The 17,774-nt window shown below is 42.7% G+C and overlaps 1 protein-coding gene across 1 annotated transcript; it reads right to left on the bottom strand.

Moving 5' to 3' along the window:
* Positions 1 to 2,128: 2,128 nt before the first annotated feature.
* kcnk12 (potassium channel, subfamily K, member 12) lies at positions 2,129 to 17,617 on the bottom strand. Its single transcript, XM_028424328.1, has 2 exons — positions 17,278 to 17,617; positions 2,129 to 3,021 (listed from the first exon to the last, which is right to left on the bottom strand). Exons 1-2 carry the CDS (start codon positions 17,615 to 17,617, stop codon positions 2,129 to 2,131), a joined length of 1,233 nt encoding a protein of 410 aa, XP_028280129.1.
* Between the last annotated feature and the right edge of the window lie 157 nt (positions 17,618 to 17,774).

The following is a 17,774-nucleotide window of genomic DNA, read 5'->3' as shown; positions in this document are numbered from 1 at the left end:
ACTTCTCTTCACTGCTCATGAGCCACCCTGTTGGGAATTGTTAACGGAATAAATTGACATTTTGGGATACATGTATAATTGCTTTCTTCCGCAGAGACAGAGGCTGGTCTGTTCTCCCTGTAAATAAACAGTGTGCGTTTTGTAACATTTCAAATTACCCATCAACATCTGGAAACATCTGTGTTTATAGGCTCTGCTTGCTGTATCTGATCAATCCGCTGACTGGCTGTGTAGGAGATGTGAGACTTTTTCAATCATCCACATGTAGATATTTTGAAAGCTATATGTATAAAAATAGACTTTAAAGATTACTCTGTTTTATATACAGCTATCTTGTATGGCTTTACCATAATGGCATGCAGGAAAAACTAAGACAAGCCTGAAGATTTAACTACCTGAGACATTTTCTCTATTCCTCTTATGGTGAGAATGGGCCATTAAGATTAATGATCATTAACAAAGAGCAGATCCATAATCCAGTCCACGCCATTCAAGACATTCCAGTGTTTCATATGAATATATATACATTTATGGCATGTCCCATATTCACAGTGTAAGGGTGATGGGCGTGAGGAGAGAGCCGAGATCTGCAAAGATAAAGGAAGCAGGAGGGTTTTGGTGCAGTGTGTGTAAAGAGAATGCAGAGATGACGGAGGGAGAAGAAGAGGAGAGGGTGACGTTAATGATGTTGAAGATGAGCAGCAGGAAAAGTTGAGCCCTTGGCTGAATGAGGCCGTCCATATGCATTGGGCAATTTTTGGATATGAAGCAAGTCCTCCGCTAGAACCCTACTGAAATCACCAGCTCCCTTCCCTCCTTCATCATCGCCTACCTGGACACTTTAACTATCAGTTTCTTGCTGTTTTTAAACACCAAACACCATCACAGGGCTTTAAATCATGGAAGAGATAGTTGCCGGCAACAAGTATAGTGATCGTTAAGCCTGACAGGGCTGCACCATCACAAACACCCTCATCTATTAAACCTCGCCTATACATTCACACTGAAAGCCACAGTAAAAAAAACACCTCTGCAGGCTTTTACGCAGGAGAAAAATGTGTAAAAGCAGAAGAAAAGCCTTCCTCAAAGACAACAAACTCCTCATAAACAAAACCTTCAGGCTTTTTTCCCCCACTGACCTGGCTACTTTCAATCTGTATCATTTAACATAATGCACCCAGAGGATAAAACCACCTCCCTCTTATTTCTCATTTATTCTGTTTTTAAAGACTAACTATCACACAGCGAGCCTCTATCATTTATTTCCCTTACACACAGCTGTGAGCTTTAACAGACAGTGAAAGAGTTGGAAGGTGACGTCTTTTTACCCTTCAAGTCAAAGTCTTTCACCGCTGAAGCATGTTCTGGGCTGATAAGAAGGCCGGTTCCTCTCACGAGAAATGGATTTTTTCCTTCTTTGTTCCTGCTCTTTTCTCCATTTTCAGCAACAAGAAATGACTCTTTGTAGCCTGTTGGTATGTTACTGTAAAAACCACACTTCACTATACAGCACTGCTTCACACCAGCTACCATCATGTTAGGAAACATCCCAAGCTTACTCTCAGAAATGAAACCAATCACCTGAGGATATAACAAGAGGGGGAAAATGGTTTTGCAGAATCAATGGAAGGTCCAGAAATGGTGCAAAAATGCATGAGAATCAAAATGCATAGTTCAGTATGTGCTATATCATTAAGCGATTACACTTGTTTATATCAATATGTACATTCAAATAAACTGGCAAAGGCTGTACTCCTTGCTCCCCTTGGCTCCTTTACAGCACAACATTATAGTCAAATAAGTCAGATATATTGGGTTGAGTACAGCAGGCTGTTTCCTCTCCAGGCTAACACTGACATTTCAGTGGTTTGTTCTGGTGTGGGCTTTAGGTGAATGAAATGTGTGATGGGGGGTCCCCATGCTTCCAGATCAAGGTTTTTTTTTTGATGACTGTGGTTCTCTCATCATGCCATCATCATCATCACCATCTGTTTTTATCACCACAGGCTTGTAATTCCAGCCAAAAGAAATCATATGTATCATGCATAACGAGTTATATTGGCAATCCTTTTTTTTATATGGCGATCAACCTCAGGGTTATACAGTATGAGGATACTTTTTCTGTCCTCTACCTGGAGTTACTTGTCTCTGCCAGCCTGTTGTTCATGATACCGAGGGCACCAACCCCGCCAGAGAAACCATTATGGCGCGAGCTGCCGCAGACTGTCCTGGGATATCCATTGGCAGACTCGGACAGCTGCTTCTGCATGATGGCCAGTGACACTTTGTTAGAGGCAGCCAGGTCTTTCATAGAGATCATCTCCCCTGATAGTCTGCGTCCCTCTGTGTCACTATCACAAGGTCCATCCGAGTCCGGCGGCTGGCCAGTCCGACCCTGCCGACCCTTCGAGCCGGGGCGGATGGCGTTGCGGCGGCCCAGGAAGGCATTGGCCTTATTGCAGCGCTGGCAAAACAAGCAGCTCATTTTCTCCAGCATCCAGTTGAGCACCTGCTTGATGACAATAGAAATTACGTTGAATAGTGAGTAGATGCAACACACACCCATTAGCATGAAGAAGAAGTTGGCCACCCTGTAGAGGCTTTGGTATTTGTAAGCGGCACTCTGGCTGCTGACATAGTCTCCAAAGCCGATGGTGCTAAAAGTGACAAAGCAGAAGTAGAGTGAGTCTAAGTAAGCCCAGCCCTCCACGGGGGTGTACATGGCAGACGCACAGCAGGAGATGGTGATGGCTGACACGCCGAGAATCAGCATCACATGGTACACAGATGGCTTCCATCCGGGGAGGGAGTAGACAGAGAAGTCATGGCGGATGCCCGGTGGGAGCAGGCCGCTGTTTCTGATCCGCCTCTCCCTCACTGCCTTCATCACCACAGCCAGGAGTGTGATGATGCGCTCCAGGAAGAGGTTGAAGAAGAGGATGGTGGCAGCGCAGCCTAGTAGCCCGTAAAAGATCAGGAACACCTTTCCTGCCACTGTCACAGGTGTTGTCATCCCAAAACCTGCAGAGGCAGAACAGAGATGTCACACAGGTTAGTCACAGTCTTTGCATTGTAAATAAATAGTTTGTTGTGAGGAGAGAATGAAGCAAAGATTGCATTTAATAATTAACATGGACGAAAATAAATGTGCTGTACAACATATGCTGTATATACAGCCTATGTTTACTCAGTATTCAAGACAACTGTTTACTGCCGTTGGCGATACTGCACAAATCAAGGACTTCAGAGCATGAAGAGGAGAAGAGGATGCCAGGAATAAGTTTAGGTAAGCCCTCTGAATATATTATTCCTCTAAGCTGTGTAGTTTGGCTTCTGCTATCATCTCATTTCTTCGTCACTTTGAGGAGAGGAGAGGAGAGGAGAGGAGAGGAGAGGAGAGGAGAGGAGAGGAGAGGAGAGGAGAGGAGAGGAGAGGAAGTGGGAGTTGAGATTTTGGATTTCTTTCCTTCTTGAAGGAGGGCTTTTCAATCACAGCTGCAGCCTTCGTGTTGACATTTGCTAATAAATGTCTGAGAATGACTCTTACCTTTGAACACAGCCATCACTGACTACCTTGTGATTTAAATTGCAGGAAAAGTGAAATATGTTTGTCCATTTATTAGTATTCCAGACCAAGAGGCGGAGCCAATAAACACAAGTGTTTAACATGATATTCTTTATCCCTGTATCCCCCGAAGATCTTGCAGTGTATCAGATATCTCCTGGGACTCATTGGACAGTTTCAGTCTCAGTAATTGGTTTTACAGCAGATTTTATCCGTGCAACAGCATCTGCAGGACACCTGTTACACATCTCATCTGCTTAATTTTCATTGCAAATTTTCTCAGTTTACTCACAGCACTGATACATCTATCTCAGGGCCAATGCGAGCACACACACACACTTGAACACACTCACAGTGTCATGCCCCGTATCCACAGAAGAGCAGATGGTATATTTGTCAACAAATAAAATCGTGCTGAAAGATCAACCAGTTCACTTCGAGGCCAAGGTTAATTGATTTTTCCATCATGGCTCTCCTCCATTTCAGTCTTGTCAGAGCATTAGGGCTGCACTTTTTTCTCCCTTTTTCCTCCAACCATCCTTGTCAGGTAATAAATGACATCAATATCTAGACAATACTTCCTTTATGATAGCCAAAATGGCTTTTTTGACCTTATCTCTAGCACTGAAACCACTCTCATACGGGTTTGCTGTTGACATGTCGGGTCATTTAGATCAACACTGATTGATACAGATTGTTTTATAGACAAGAGGGAATATAACCCCTGCATGTCCACACATGTACACACACCTTAAAGCTTCTTTCTCTCCTACACACAAGCACAAACTGGAGTATGTTTGACACATCTGTCCAGACAATGGACCTCTGCTTTTGAGATCATCATCATTCAGAAACAGACACAGAAGCAGCACTTGGTGAAGAGAAATGTGAGGGGCAGTGATTACCCAAATTAAGCCCCTAAGTTAAATCCTATTTTGGTGTTTCATAGTTAATTAATTAGTGGCATAAGTCTTTCGAACCCAAGTGAATCATAGGGGGAACAGATTACATCTTCTCCGTGGACAGAGAGACAGTCCTCTGTACCATCTCTCATTACCAAGTAAATTACCTAAGAGAGGAAAAGACACCAGGCATCGATTCAGCGTAGCATTTCAGAGCCATTACTCCAGACTACTGTGTCAAGGCACATTAGGGAAAACAGGACAATAATAGAACGTAAAGGGCAGCCCTGCTGAAACCAAAGATGCAACCGCTGCCTTGTTCACAAGGACGTCTGCATTTGTACCTAAATAAAGCTGGTTGCTGACCAGTGATCCAACTGCTGACCTCAGTGAACTTTTTCCATTCTGGGAGATTTAATTCTCCCGAATTTGACAAAGCAGGAAATCATATGTGTGCTAATCAAATTCATTCAGAGCCACGGGGGAATATTTAGTCATTAACATTAAATAAGGTATGCTCATCTCAACATAAAATGATGTTATGCGCTAATGGCTAATGATGCTTACACACATAATCACACACCAGAGATTCAACCAGAGGGAAAGTGATGGGAATGGCACCATTAGTATCCATTAATTAGCATTTGACAATTTTAAGAGAAGAAGTAGATGATGAAGATGATGATGAAGACGAATAAGAAGAAGACGATGAAGACCCTCTAATGGTTATCAGATTGTGGAAAATAAAATGGGGGTGAAAGACACAAACAGATTGCACTGAGGTCGGTTTTATCATCAACAGACGAGTATCAATTGTAGAGCTGACTGAATTTAGACTTTCTCTGCACAGTTCAGTGGCAAAGGACGGTGGTTCATTAAGCTGTGCAGTATAGTTCTAAACAAATTTCACAAATTACACAGGGCAATGCTAATAGCTGTATCGACTGGCTTCGTGAATGCTCTGCATTTGATTTGCTACACATTTAACAGACCACTCTCCCCTGAAAAGTAATCAATCATCAGATTTTACACTGAAGAGCCACTTGAGTGCACGAGAAGTGCACAGAATCTGCAACAGACATTTAATTATCTGAAGAGTTAGCAGAACAAAGGGGGTAAACAGCAGCTATCACAGTAATAACCTATCAAGTGTGCTGTTCAAATCGCTCCTCAGAACCGGGGGTAACATTTCCTCTGGCAACAAATGATGAAATGAGCTATTGAGCATTGAAACAATGGGGCAGTAGAAATAATTTCCCAAACTGTAGCTGGTAGGAGAAGTGTTATAGTGACAGATTAGGAGCCAAGTGGAAATGTTCCATGCAGGTTAAATGACGAGGCTGCAGGTATTTAACATCCTATTAAGAGACCAACATGATGTTTGCAACTTTATGAGCCAGAACACATTCCTTTCTACTGATGATCTATATCACTATAATCAAAGTTTTAATGATGACAGTAGATCAAATGACCATACAAGAAGGGGAGCGGGTCATCCTGATGAACCCACTGATAATTATCCTTTAACTGCAGCTCTCAGCACAGTTGTGATGTCTGTGTCCAGCTGGAGGGAAATAAATCTAAATAATTCATTAATATGAATAAAACAACATGGTTCAAGTAGCTGGAACAAATGGTCATGCCCTTTAATATAATGTCAACAACACAACTATTACCACTAACTCACAAAATGACATTTATCGTCACTTAAATACAGATTACGAGAAGCAATCTTTATTTGTCCTGCAATGGGGGAAGTCCTCTTGATGAGTAACTGAACTACTTTAGTGTAAGGGTTTAGAAAAGATCACAATTCAGCCTAAAATTGAAGATGGTGACTAAAAACTGAGCTAAAGGCGGAGCAAATATTGGACATATATGTTTCCAGGTACATAAAGTGACTCAAAGAACACATCATAATAAAAGATTAAATGTCAGTGTTTAATCAAAAAGCAAAAATCAGACTGTATACAAAAGAAACAAACTGACATCATTATCTACTTCCTGTGTGGGATCAAATAATTGCAGTTTTTAAGAGCTCACCTTGGAGCTTGTGTCATATTTGCTCCTAACACCATTTACAGCACAGAGTGTCCTAAAAAAAATCATTATTGATTCAGGTTACGGGAAAAAAGCCTCACAAGGCCAGTCGTCATGAAGCATTTCAGTCTCATGTTTGAGCAGGCTGCATGTAGGAGTTCAGTGGATGTAACATGAAGTCAGAATTAGCTACAGACAAGAAGACACAAGAGGCACAATCCAGGAGAAATGCAAAGTAGAGCCAGTTCAAGTGGGTAAAAGCTCCTAATGGACGCCAACGGGAGAACGAAGGGCAGCTAAAAGCACCAGTAGTCATGTGGCTACAGTGAAGGACATGTACATTCACATGGATTATGGTATCTGAAGGTCACCATGTGTCATCAAGGGCATCGTCCTCATGCACAGCTTTGAAACTGGTCCAGAAAATTCATTATGAGCAAACCAAAACCTAACCTCTGCTTCATCAGAGCACATGGAAACAGCCCCCTCCACCCAAAACTGACTGAGCCCCACCAGTGGGGATGATTTTAAATTGGCCTGAAAGCAGTCGCAGCAGCAGCGGCCGAAAACGCGACGCAAGCCTGTCTCTCTGATGATTGTGTTTCTGTGACGAGCAGGAAATCATTAGTCACGAGCGCTGCGTAGCGGGGGTCTGCAGAGAGGACAGAGGGCCAGGGAAGCGGCAACATGGTCAGACCTGGGACATCATCGCCACACCATCTGCTGAGGAGCTGCCAAGATTACTGGCAGCTCTGTTGATAATAGGAATATTCACACCATGCTGCCAGTTTTACAAACAGTGTTGATAGAATGACGCCAAGTTTAGTTCGAGATGAGCCTATAATGTTGTATGTGTGCAGTACAGGCATACATTAAAGCCTATATGAGAAAAGAAAGCTATAGAACAAAAACAATGCACCCACACACATTATAGGCAATACATCAATTGTATCTATTTTGCATGGCAAAAGCACTGATAATACTGCTGCACAAGGCGATTCAGTAACAAGAAATATTGGGACATTTATTAAAGCCGGTCTATGCATATATTCAGTGCTCATATATAAACCAATATTTCCTTTTTTTATATATATTTGGACATCAGAGTTAAGTTGGATACTATATTGCTGAATTTATTCAGCAGTTAATTCACTGGCAAAGACAGCCTGGAGGACTGACGGCTCCACCGTAGTCTGCATTGATTCATTGTCAAAGTGTTTATTAAATAAATAAATAATGCTGCCTTCTCTTTGGATCTGAGCCCACATGTATTCTTTTTTGTCTTCAATGTACTTTTCATCCATAAAGAACTCCAGAGACAGTTTGCAGATCAGAACGTTGATTGAAAATTTCGTGTGGCTTCGATAACAAACTGAGATTTTGTCTTTTCATGTAGCTGAGAAGTCGCTCTCTCTCTCTCTCTCTCTCTCTCATCAGATTAATAGCTTCTGTCTGATGGATCTGAAGGCTATGTCCTTGTGCTTCCTATTATCTCGTTCTGTCAATGTTTGATTAAAGCTTAGTTACATAAAGCCTTTTTTGTTTTACATCATAAAGTAAATACACCTGTCCAGGTGGAGCTTTCGAAACACCCTCAGATCAGCCTGATAAACCTCCACCTATTAGAAGCGTTGGACACAGTATCATGATAACACTGCTGTGTGTCTGTCATTGCTCGGCATCAGATCTTTGGCCATCGCATTAAAAACAAAACAAATAGGATGCCAGCAGGAAATGAATGCTTGAGCTTCAGGAGGGATTGCAGTTAATGTTTTTTTCATTGCTGATAATGTAAAAACACAAAGCCCAAAAATTTAAGGCTGTGTGCACAAACCCGATCCCTGTCAGGGACTACGAAGTTACTGACAGCTGCAATAATGATCTCGGATCACACACAGAGGGATCATAGAAAGCTGTCCCAAAAGAAAGAGTTTAAGGAATGCGCTGTTGCTCACAATTAAATAATGTTTTCTATCTTTTCTATTAACTGAATGTGCCCACTGGCACTACCAGAGGCTGCCAGCGTGAAGGTAGCAGAATCATTTGTAAATGCTGGCATGAGCACAAAATATGTTCCATGATGTGTCACCCTGCTGTTTTTTTAGGATCAGTCTTTCATTAGGAAAATAAAAATCAATCTGTCCAGATAACAACAGGCTAAAGAATCTGAAGAGGAGGATTGATTTCCATTTATTTACTACCTGGGAAAACTAAAAGCTCAGAGGTGTTGTTGGCTACATGTTGCTGGGAACTGTGTGAAGAAATGAAGTTTTTAACTTGGCTACCCCTCATTATGCTTCACTTCACCTCATCCATTTGACTGCCCCAACCCTCTTTGTTTTTACTTTTAATTTTCTCTCCTGTCATATTTGTCTACAGGAACACCAAGGGGGCCGAGATCTCGAGCTGCAGAGACATACCCCGACCCCGAGTCACTCCTCCTGGGTTCCACAGTTTAAGCACTCCTCCTCCTCTTCTCCACACATTTTCCTCTGCTCTCATCTCTGCCTTCAACCCTCATCGCTTCATCCCTCCCCCTCTCCCTATACAAATAAAGCTGTCAATACAGAGGCGTGGCCTTGTTATGGGCGTGTGATGGGCAATGTGTCAATATGTTCTGTAGGCAGCAACATATGTATGCGTCATATCTGGCAGATGTGTCACAGTCCAAATGTGAGGTTTTTTTGTGAGGACGTGCTACTTGTGTCATGTCTACACACGTTCAGTTCCTGTGCAGCCTCAGGACTCATATAAAATCTGCTTGTCGAGGCAAATTTTATCCTCAAAAAATGGCAGAAGCTTGTTGCAGATGAGGAGGTGAAAGTTTTACTATTGTTAAAATGAAATGAAAATGGATCGTACATGAGCGTATTCCTCAGGTTGGATCTATAATGTGTTGGTCAGGGTGGAGACTTTAAACATGCCTAACTCTACATGCAACCTGCTTAAATCAATTGTCAGGGTTGGGAGTAGGCAGTCCGTCCTTTATCAATACTACGAGGCATAAGACGACATGGCAAAACCACAAAATATGAGAAGCTTGTGTGGTTTCAGTGACTATAGAGTAAAAGGAAATGTGTAGAAGCCCACTATGGATTGATCCCACTATGTAATCTATGATGTCAGGCTCTGGGGATGACACTATGTCATCTCCAGATGTAATCTAATCACAATGATCAACCATCTTTCTGCTTCAAGGTCACGCTCAGAATTCCGGTGTGCCTCTCATGCCAAGCCTCTCATGTTTGATCTGAAAGTTTTAATTAACTATAGATCTGACCGTCAGTAAAACAGTTTTACATTTAATAATATTCCAATGTATTGTTTGCATTTATTAATATGCGAGATAAATTAAAGCAGCATATCTAACTGCTGTCAAATAAAGACACTGATAAAGAGGCTGCCAAATCACACTGTTCCACTCGTTGTTAGTTTATTTGCATTAATGACTATTCATATACATGACCCCAAGATGCAAAAAAATAATCTGCTTGCGAAGAACTGCTGATACGCAGGCTTCCTGCCACACACAGACACTTCGCCACTGCGTCAAAGGTTCCCCCAGCAGTGCAAAAGTTTCCACAGACTTTTCTGCTTATGTGATGAGCTGAAACTCTCAGAGTCAGCAGTGACTTCAGCCCCAGTGCAAATTGGGCTGTCAGAGAAATAGATGATGATCAAACTATTAACACCAGAATAAAATCTGAAATGTCTGTCAAAATTAACCGTGACAGGGTGCAGGTCAGAGGACTGCAGAGTGCAAAGAGACACACCAGACTTTATCCTCTCCTTTGGTGCAAAGAGCAGATTCAGTGAAATGCTAATCAGTGTGAGGAGGAGGAGGAGGAGGACCAGCAAATTTGCTGTGTCCTCTAAAATGATCTTGGTATCACTTGACCGTGATGTCTTGAGTCTGTGAGTTACTGTACGTAGACAAGTGCACGCCTTAGCAAGTCAGGGCAGATTTATGACCTGCTGCAACAGAGCGAAGCAGCCATCCTGTACGGCAGCAGCTAACGAAGCCTGCGCTTCACAGCAAGTTTGCCTTACACACACACACACCTTTCAACTTCACACCAGGAGAGGAACTGAGCGAGGTATAGGCCTACATCGTCATCCAGAACTGTAGATTTTTCCTATAAATAAATATAATAGGTCTGATTTAGCTTATTCAGTTTAATGATTGTCAGTTCATTTGCATGCAATGATACAATAATATTATAATAATGCAATACTGGTATTTTTGGACTTTTGGGTCATTTAGTTGCTTTAAAAATGAACTAATTATTCATTCATTTATCAATTCGTCACCATATTTTCCCATGTTTATCTTGGTTGCCATGCTTACTTCATTATTAGGGTGACATTTGTGGCTTTCCAGTGAAATGCCTCTATAGCCTTTGGATGGATTGCCGGGACAAATATTATTACTAATATTCTGATGGAACACTTTTTTTATCCAGCTACCTTATTAAGTAACACAAGGCATGCTGTTTCAATCAAATGAAAATGGTCTTCTAGTGAGGACAGGCTGCGTCTGTGGGAAGAAGATCATTTGTCAATGATTGTTCTTGAGTGATTGATTGCTATACACAGCTGAACACTTTAACTCAGAGTTGAAACCACCTGTATTGCCTGCTGTAGGGTACATTAGCCTTTATAAGCGGACAAACAAGCTTACAATTCTGGATGTAATAAATCTCTATGAGCATGTATCTTTATAAATATTGATTACCTCTAATTAGGTTTATTGCACAGCAATGGGCATTTTGAGTATTTAGACACAATACTCGGGGCCTTTGATGCAGCATGTGGTACAATTTACCTGCTCACAGGGGAGACACATATTTCTGCTGAGCATCTGGACTGAACACAATCAAAAAAGACCCCCAGTGCCTTTCATGTGACTGACGGCCTTCTCTTTTCCATTTTTAACAGTGACATTTCCTGTGAGTCTGATTTCACAGAGCAGCCCCGGAGATCTGAAGAGAAGAAAGGGAAGGGTAAAAAGACAGAAACCAGGAGGAGAGAAGACTCCCCCAGCCCTCTTCGTGTAATAAGTAATGAACTGTTTAGGGCCATGCTGCCCCTGAGAAGTGCACAATATCATTATGATTGGATTATGGGGAGGGGGGGGGGGACACTACAGTGGTATATAAAAGCAATTATTTGTCTGCCATGGTGTTAATACTTCAGTGCCTTCTGAGTATATTTTGATTACTTTCATGTGTTGTGTTTAATAGAGGGGGTGAAGCACCTTAACACCACCACCTGCCATAAAACAGCAAGTGGAAGATGATTCGAGGTTGGTTTCTACACCTGAGCAAAATCATGTCAAAAGAGATGACAGCACTGAAGCAAATTAGCTCTGGGTTCTGTTATAAAGACTCCTGAAACAACATTACAATTAGGCAGCATCACAAAAAGAGACAGATATTCCAGTTAAAGAAAAATATCAGTATAACATCGCTGTCATGAACTAAAGTATTCAAATAAATGAGTGCACCATAAGGTTTTTAGACAAATCTACGGTGTGTGGAACAGTCTAGTCTGAGACAGACAAGTCTGAACCTTCCTGCACAGTGATGAATCTGCTTTCACAGATTGCAAACTTTTCCCACCCACCTCCTGAGAGCACATTCATAACATATACCAAGAGTAACAACAACACAGATGGTTTTGTCCCAGTGAGGCAGCACAGAGCGCTTAGTCTAAACAAGAACATGACATCAAAGCACAAAAAAAAACACCACACAGCCAGCCTTCAGGAATCCATGCCGTCCATCAGGTGACATTTCACACTGCTTAAATGCCAAACACACGCTCCACCAGGCTGAGGTGACACTGTCTTAACGTCAGAGCTGCGTGAATTACAGTGCACTGTATAGTGCAGTGCACAAATCTGGTCAGACAGGCATGTAATAGTCGTAATCTCACGAGTGTGACTGAATAAGACTGAGCTGCTAAATCTGTACTTTTTAAATTGGAGGAAAAAGACAAAGGGAATGACACTCACTAAGCTGCAAGGCTTAATTGTTTAGTATGACTGTAGAAACACAGGAACGGACTGCAGGGTGATTATAGTATAAATAGTCTAAATGTTTTCATACATTGCTTATTACATAACAAGCGTTTTTTATGAGTTGGCTAAATTGCATTTTTTTATCACTGTATACTTGTTAAAGGAGCTGATTATGATGTTGTTTATCCATTGGAGCTTTTTTTAATAAATAGAAAACCTGCCCTTGCTGGCCTGCTGCAGTAGAGGCATCGGTTCAGATCCGCTCCTCACAGGAGGACACAGGAGTCTGGGGTCACTCTGCTGAACCGGAAACACCTGCTGTGATTTCTCATGATGCCTCATGATGTTGACTTTCACTTAAGTTGGCAGGATGATCCATCTTCACATGCTGCTTGATGGGCTAATTTACTCATATGTGCAGCTATAAAATTACATCAAATTACAAACAAGTGTAAGCATCATGACACAATTCCCACAGAAACATATTAAAAGTTCTGTGTGATGGGATCTGGCACCGTCCTTAGCTTCTAAAACCTTAACGGAGTCTCCTCTCTGAGACCATATTTCAAACTTAAAAGTGCTGCTGTAGACACTACCAGCCAATTTTTGGCAAAATTTGAGAGCATATGCTCCTGTGCATCATTAGATTAATAGAGCTGCTGATTTCATCTGTTACTAAGAATCCTGTGCCTGTAAAGTTTATTGTGGGCAATGAGACTGATCTGAATAGGTCAACTAAATTAAAGAGCTGAAAGAAGCTGAAAAATGTCTGTAAAAACCACAGATTTTTATGACAATTTAACCCAAGAGGATTCAGTCCAGCACACGTTCACTCATTAAACTCTTGGATCTTTTATTTAGGCACCACTAAATTCAATTTTTCAAATGTTCTAATGCAATCTAATGCAACACTGTAAGCTCCAATATAAAGACTGTATGTGGACCACTATAAGACATCCATCCCTCCTTTTTCTTAACCTGCTTTGTCCTGTACTGCAGGGTCACAGAGGCACTGGAGCCTATCCCTGCTGTCAATGGGTGAAAGGCAGGGTAAATGTTGCCAGTCTGTCACAGGAGAGACAACCAGTCACACTTGGCACCCAATTAAGATAACCTGAGATGCACATCTTTAGTATGTGGGAGTAAGCCAGAGTACTGGAGAGAACCGAAAAACTGCAAACTGCATAGAAAGACCACAGCCAAGCTCCAACCAGGAACCTTCCTGCCGACAGGCAGCAGTGTTAACAGCTTCACCCTCCTACCGCTCATTATAGGGCTTTACTTCCAAGGAATATTCAGCCTCATGCTGCCCTCAGGAAGGGGTGGAACTTCACCTATTTCTATTATCAGTATTAACTGTACATCACAACATAAGCTGAGGCCGTAAGCCCAGTGAGAATACTTTCTACCCAGGGGTTTGTGATGGTAGAGACGATAAAGATCTCAGTGTGTCCTGAGGGAGGAGCCACTTGTCATCTTGCTGCAGCACAGCTCTCTGCAGCCAGGGTCTGGCAGGATTTCATCCTCTCTCAGCCCTTCCCATCTCCCTTATTTTTCTAATATGTTAAACTGCAAAGAGGTTAATTCAGGCTTTGTTTAAAGCAAAACTGCATGTGGGTCTGTTGTGTGCTGTTTGTTAAACTGTCCTATTTGCCTTGTCTGCCTTTGTGGCTTCTCTGCGTGGGTGGATATGAGTGTGATGGAGCAAGAAGCTGCAGTTGCTGCCAGGGTCAAGAAGAGGCAGGACAAAAGAGTCTATCCCAAGGAATAAATAGCCCAGAACACGATCCAAACTTGCAGCTGAATGTAGTGTCGAAAACTGCCTAACAGCTAACTCCTGTTTACTGGCTGTCTTTATCCACTCAGTCTCAACAAGTTCAACACCATCACAGAGTCCACTCCGTTCTCAGAAAAGCATTGCCCCAAGTGAGCACTTTAAAACTGACAAAGCTGTTCTAGAAAATGTCACTGCAGCACCTTAAAATGAGACCCACAACCCACTACAGAGAGCTGTCCTAATTGGCAGTCGTCAACTATCAATCAGCCTGAAGGGTATAAATAGCTTTAGTGTTGTTGGAAACTGTTTACTGAACAGACTCTTGTGCCCTCCTTAATGAGTATGCAAACAGTAAAGCTGTGTCGGAAAATTCAGGGCAGTACTCCACAACCAGGAGACGAATGCTGAAACAGCTCCACACTTCAATCAACACAATGAGAACAAGAAGACTGCAAGTCTGTTGTCGTTCTCGCACCTTAGACACAACAAACACTGCTCTGAGCTGATGTCGTAAAACGTAAACTAAGGTCGATATTTCAGTCTTTGAAAAAAAGGAACTCTTGGGCATATTTCTTTGGCCGAATCCCTACGGGTTCTTTGGGACAGGGACTCCACCCAATGGTAGCCAAAAATGGCAACCAGGCAGCAGGAATGTTAGCATATGAACGAAACCATGTGTCATATCTGGTGGGTATATTATCAACCAATCAAGCTTGAAAGAGTGTTGCTGCACATCCCCCCTCAAAAACTCCTCAAAATCAACACACAAACAGGATACATTCACCCTGTCCCTCATTCAGCTGTGTGTTTTAGTCCAACCATATGCTACCTGCTATCTTTCGAAGATCCTCTGCAGCATGTTGTGTTTCTTCTTTAGTGATTTATTACTTATTATTATCTGATTGGTTGAGGGATTAGCTCAGGAATGACAGACAGTTCATCGAATCACCTGCCGAGTATTCTTGTAAAAGCATCTGTTCTTTCTAAACAGTGACCTCCCAGATGGTTCTGTGTGGCAAACCATCTGGTGGATCGAGCTAGGGCTACAGCTGAGACCAGCATTAGGTTATGATTGAAAACTTCAGAACTGGGGGTGAAGATGTGCTTGTTGCCTGCCTTTTTTGGAAGTCAAAACTTTGGCAAATTTTCAGCCCATTTGGACAAAAAGTTCTTAAAGTGCTCAGAAACGTTTGAACATAACGATAAGTAAACTCTGTCTGCAGTGATACAATCTAATTTACATTTCTGCTTGCAATAAATTGTTGATTTTGTTGCACATTTTGCAGAAATCTGCAGTGTACTTTATTACATTTCCAGCAGTGTTTCCTGAAATTATAAAATGCACCAAAGGCAGTAATGTAGTGGCCATTGAAGCCTGCCAAAACCCCCAGTAAACAACTGCCTCATGTGGTCACAGCTTCACTTTCATTTTTCAAAGCGATACAGTGGAAGCACATCAAGGAGATTCGCTGCTGATTGGAAGCCTTTGCCACTGCAGAGTCAGAGGCTAGAAGTGTTTGGGAGGAGCGTCTATTGAGTACACAGGGGGGATGCCGCTCTGATAAAGAGTTGAGAGGGGAGGCCCCAAAATCCCTTTCATATCAGGGGCTCACAAGCATGCAGGAAAAAGTAGCACACAAGCCAGGGGGTTGGGAGGGGAGGGTGGGGGAGAGGAGATCAAAGATAGATGAAACTCCAGACAGGAATCTATGCACGCAAATGAAAAAGACAAATACTATAGAGAGATCTTCTTCCAGAAGCCGCTGAGTCAGTTTGTATGATTCGCCTTGCTGGGGGAAGACTGTGATGTTGCATGACAACTGGCGTACAAAGGATTTCAACCTGCCACAGACATGTACACAAACACAGCTGCCGTGGTTCCTTCCTGTGAGTACACAGGCTTTCTGAGAGGTCCCTGTATTTGTGTATCTAAGAGCAGAGTGGCCAATAAAGCTCTCCTGACAGGTCTACAGTAAATAAAGTTGTCACAGGTTCTCATGTCCTCGTGCAGATCCAATTTTGCCTGCGCTGCCAAACACAACCATCAGTTTTCCTTATCACTCACCTCACCCCAGTATTCAATTAAAAGGCAGTGCTGAAGGTATCACATTGTATATATATATATATATATATATATATATATATATATATATATATATATATATATATATATATATATATATATATATATATGTGTGTGTGTGTGTAGAGGGCAAGGTCAGAGACAGACAGCAAATGTGTCAGCTCAAATTATTACCTGGAGTGTTCATTTTCTCATTCATCTATTCACAATTCACTCACTCACTCTAAGCTGCAGGGTGTCGAGTGTGGGTGCAGGAGCCATCAGGCATGCAGTGCGCCACGCCGTTGGCCCTCGGGGTGCCCTGGGAGGGACACTTGCTCTTTTCTGACCTATTGCAGAAGCAAATGTTAAATGGGAGGGGGGCAGAAGGGGCTTCTCATTGACATTCCTGCTGGTTTGAACGGAAAATGTGGCAAAAAATCCCCGACTGCACCCATGGGTGCTGTCCTATAGCCAAGGATGAGTGTGCCTTTCCAAATGGCAGGCAAGTCAGATGTCGCCCCCATTGCCAAAGTCCCTTACAGCCAAAATGTAGCACATGACCGGGAAAAATAACACAACAAAATGTAATCTGTTATTCTGTATGTAAGCCAGTGGAAAGACAGCAGCCCACAGAGAGGCAACTCCAGGCCTTTGACTGAGAGTGATGATATGATTATTTAACCAACAGAAAGACATATTATTATTCATTAGGAGATAAGGTCCATTATCCAATTATAGTATAAAGATTGCCTTCATTGTGTAAGATAATTGTAGGGGCTCATTTTAAACAGCTTTATGGGGATTTTGCTAATTGGTTTTCTGCATGGACTTAAATGACAACCTGTCTGTGCAACCAGATAGACACAAAGGTCAGGGAATTTAATAAATGCTGCAGAGATCACCCACCTATAGTCGACACCACAGTTCCAACAAAATAAAAAGCCCCTGTAAAATCCCATCTTGGCCTCAGAGCATCAGCCCGGATCCCGGCGGCGATGGCAGCCTCGTACTCTCGCAGAAAGGAGTTGAGGTCCTGCAGGCTGATGTTGAAGGTCTCACTGAAGTTGTGGAGCGTCCCGTTCCAGCGGCCGTGAGCCCGCAGCTCCGAGGGCCTCTCTATGGCCGAGAAGACCGCAGCGCCGCACAGCAGGTACAAAATGATGAGGATGGCGAGCAGCGCGAAGCGGCCGTTGTCCTCGTTAAAGTGCAGGGAGCGGCAGCCTTGCAGGCGCTGGCCAGGCATCATCCAAATTTCAGCACCACTCGCGCGTCGGACAGCGACAAGCTCCACATCGAAGGCGGCATTCACTCGTCTGCAGGGATCCTCTGGAAGTCACCGTCCTGCTCTCCCAGCGCACTTACAGGCAACATTTCTTCTAGTAAGACCACCACGTTGTCTCATC

This window comes from Parambassis ranga, chromosome 15 (assembly GCF_900634625.1).
Source record: "Parambassis ranga chromosome 15, fParRan2.1, whole genome shotgun sequence".
NCBI lineage: Eukaryota > Metazoa > Chordata > Actinopteri > Ambassidae > Parambassis > Parambassis ranga.
The sequence above is the reverse complement of the archived record's forward strand: the minus strand, read 5'-3'. Positions and strand labels throughout refer to the sequence as shown.

Excerpts from the sequence above, each read along its gene's own strand:
- kcnk12 (XM_028424328.1), bottom strand. The coding sequence starts at position 17,617 with ATGATGCCTGGCCAGCGCCTGCAAGGCTGCCGCTCCCTGCACTTTAAC. Across the intron at positions 3,022-17,277 it reads AACTGTGGTGTCGACTATAG|GTTTTGGGATGACAACACCT; the intron begins GTGGGTGATCTC and ends CTGCCTCTGCAG.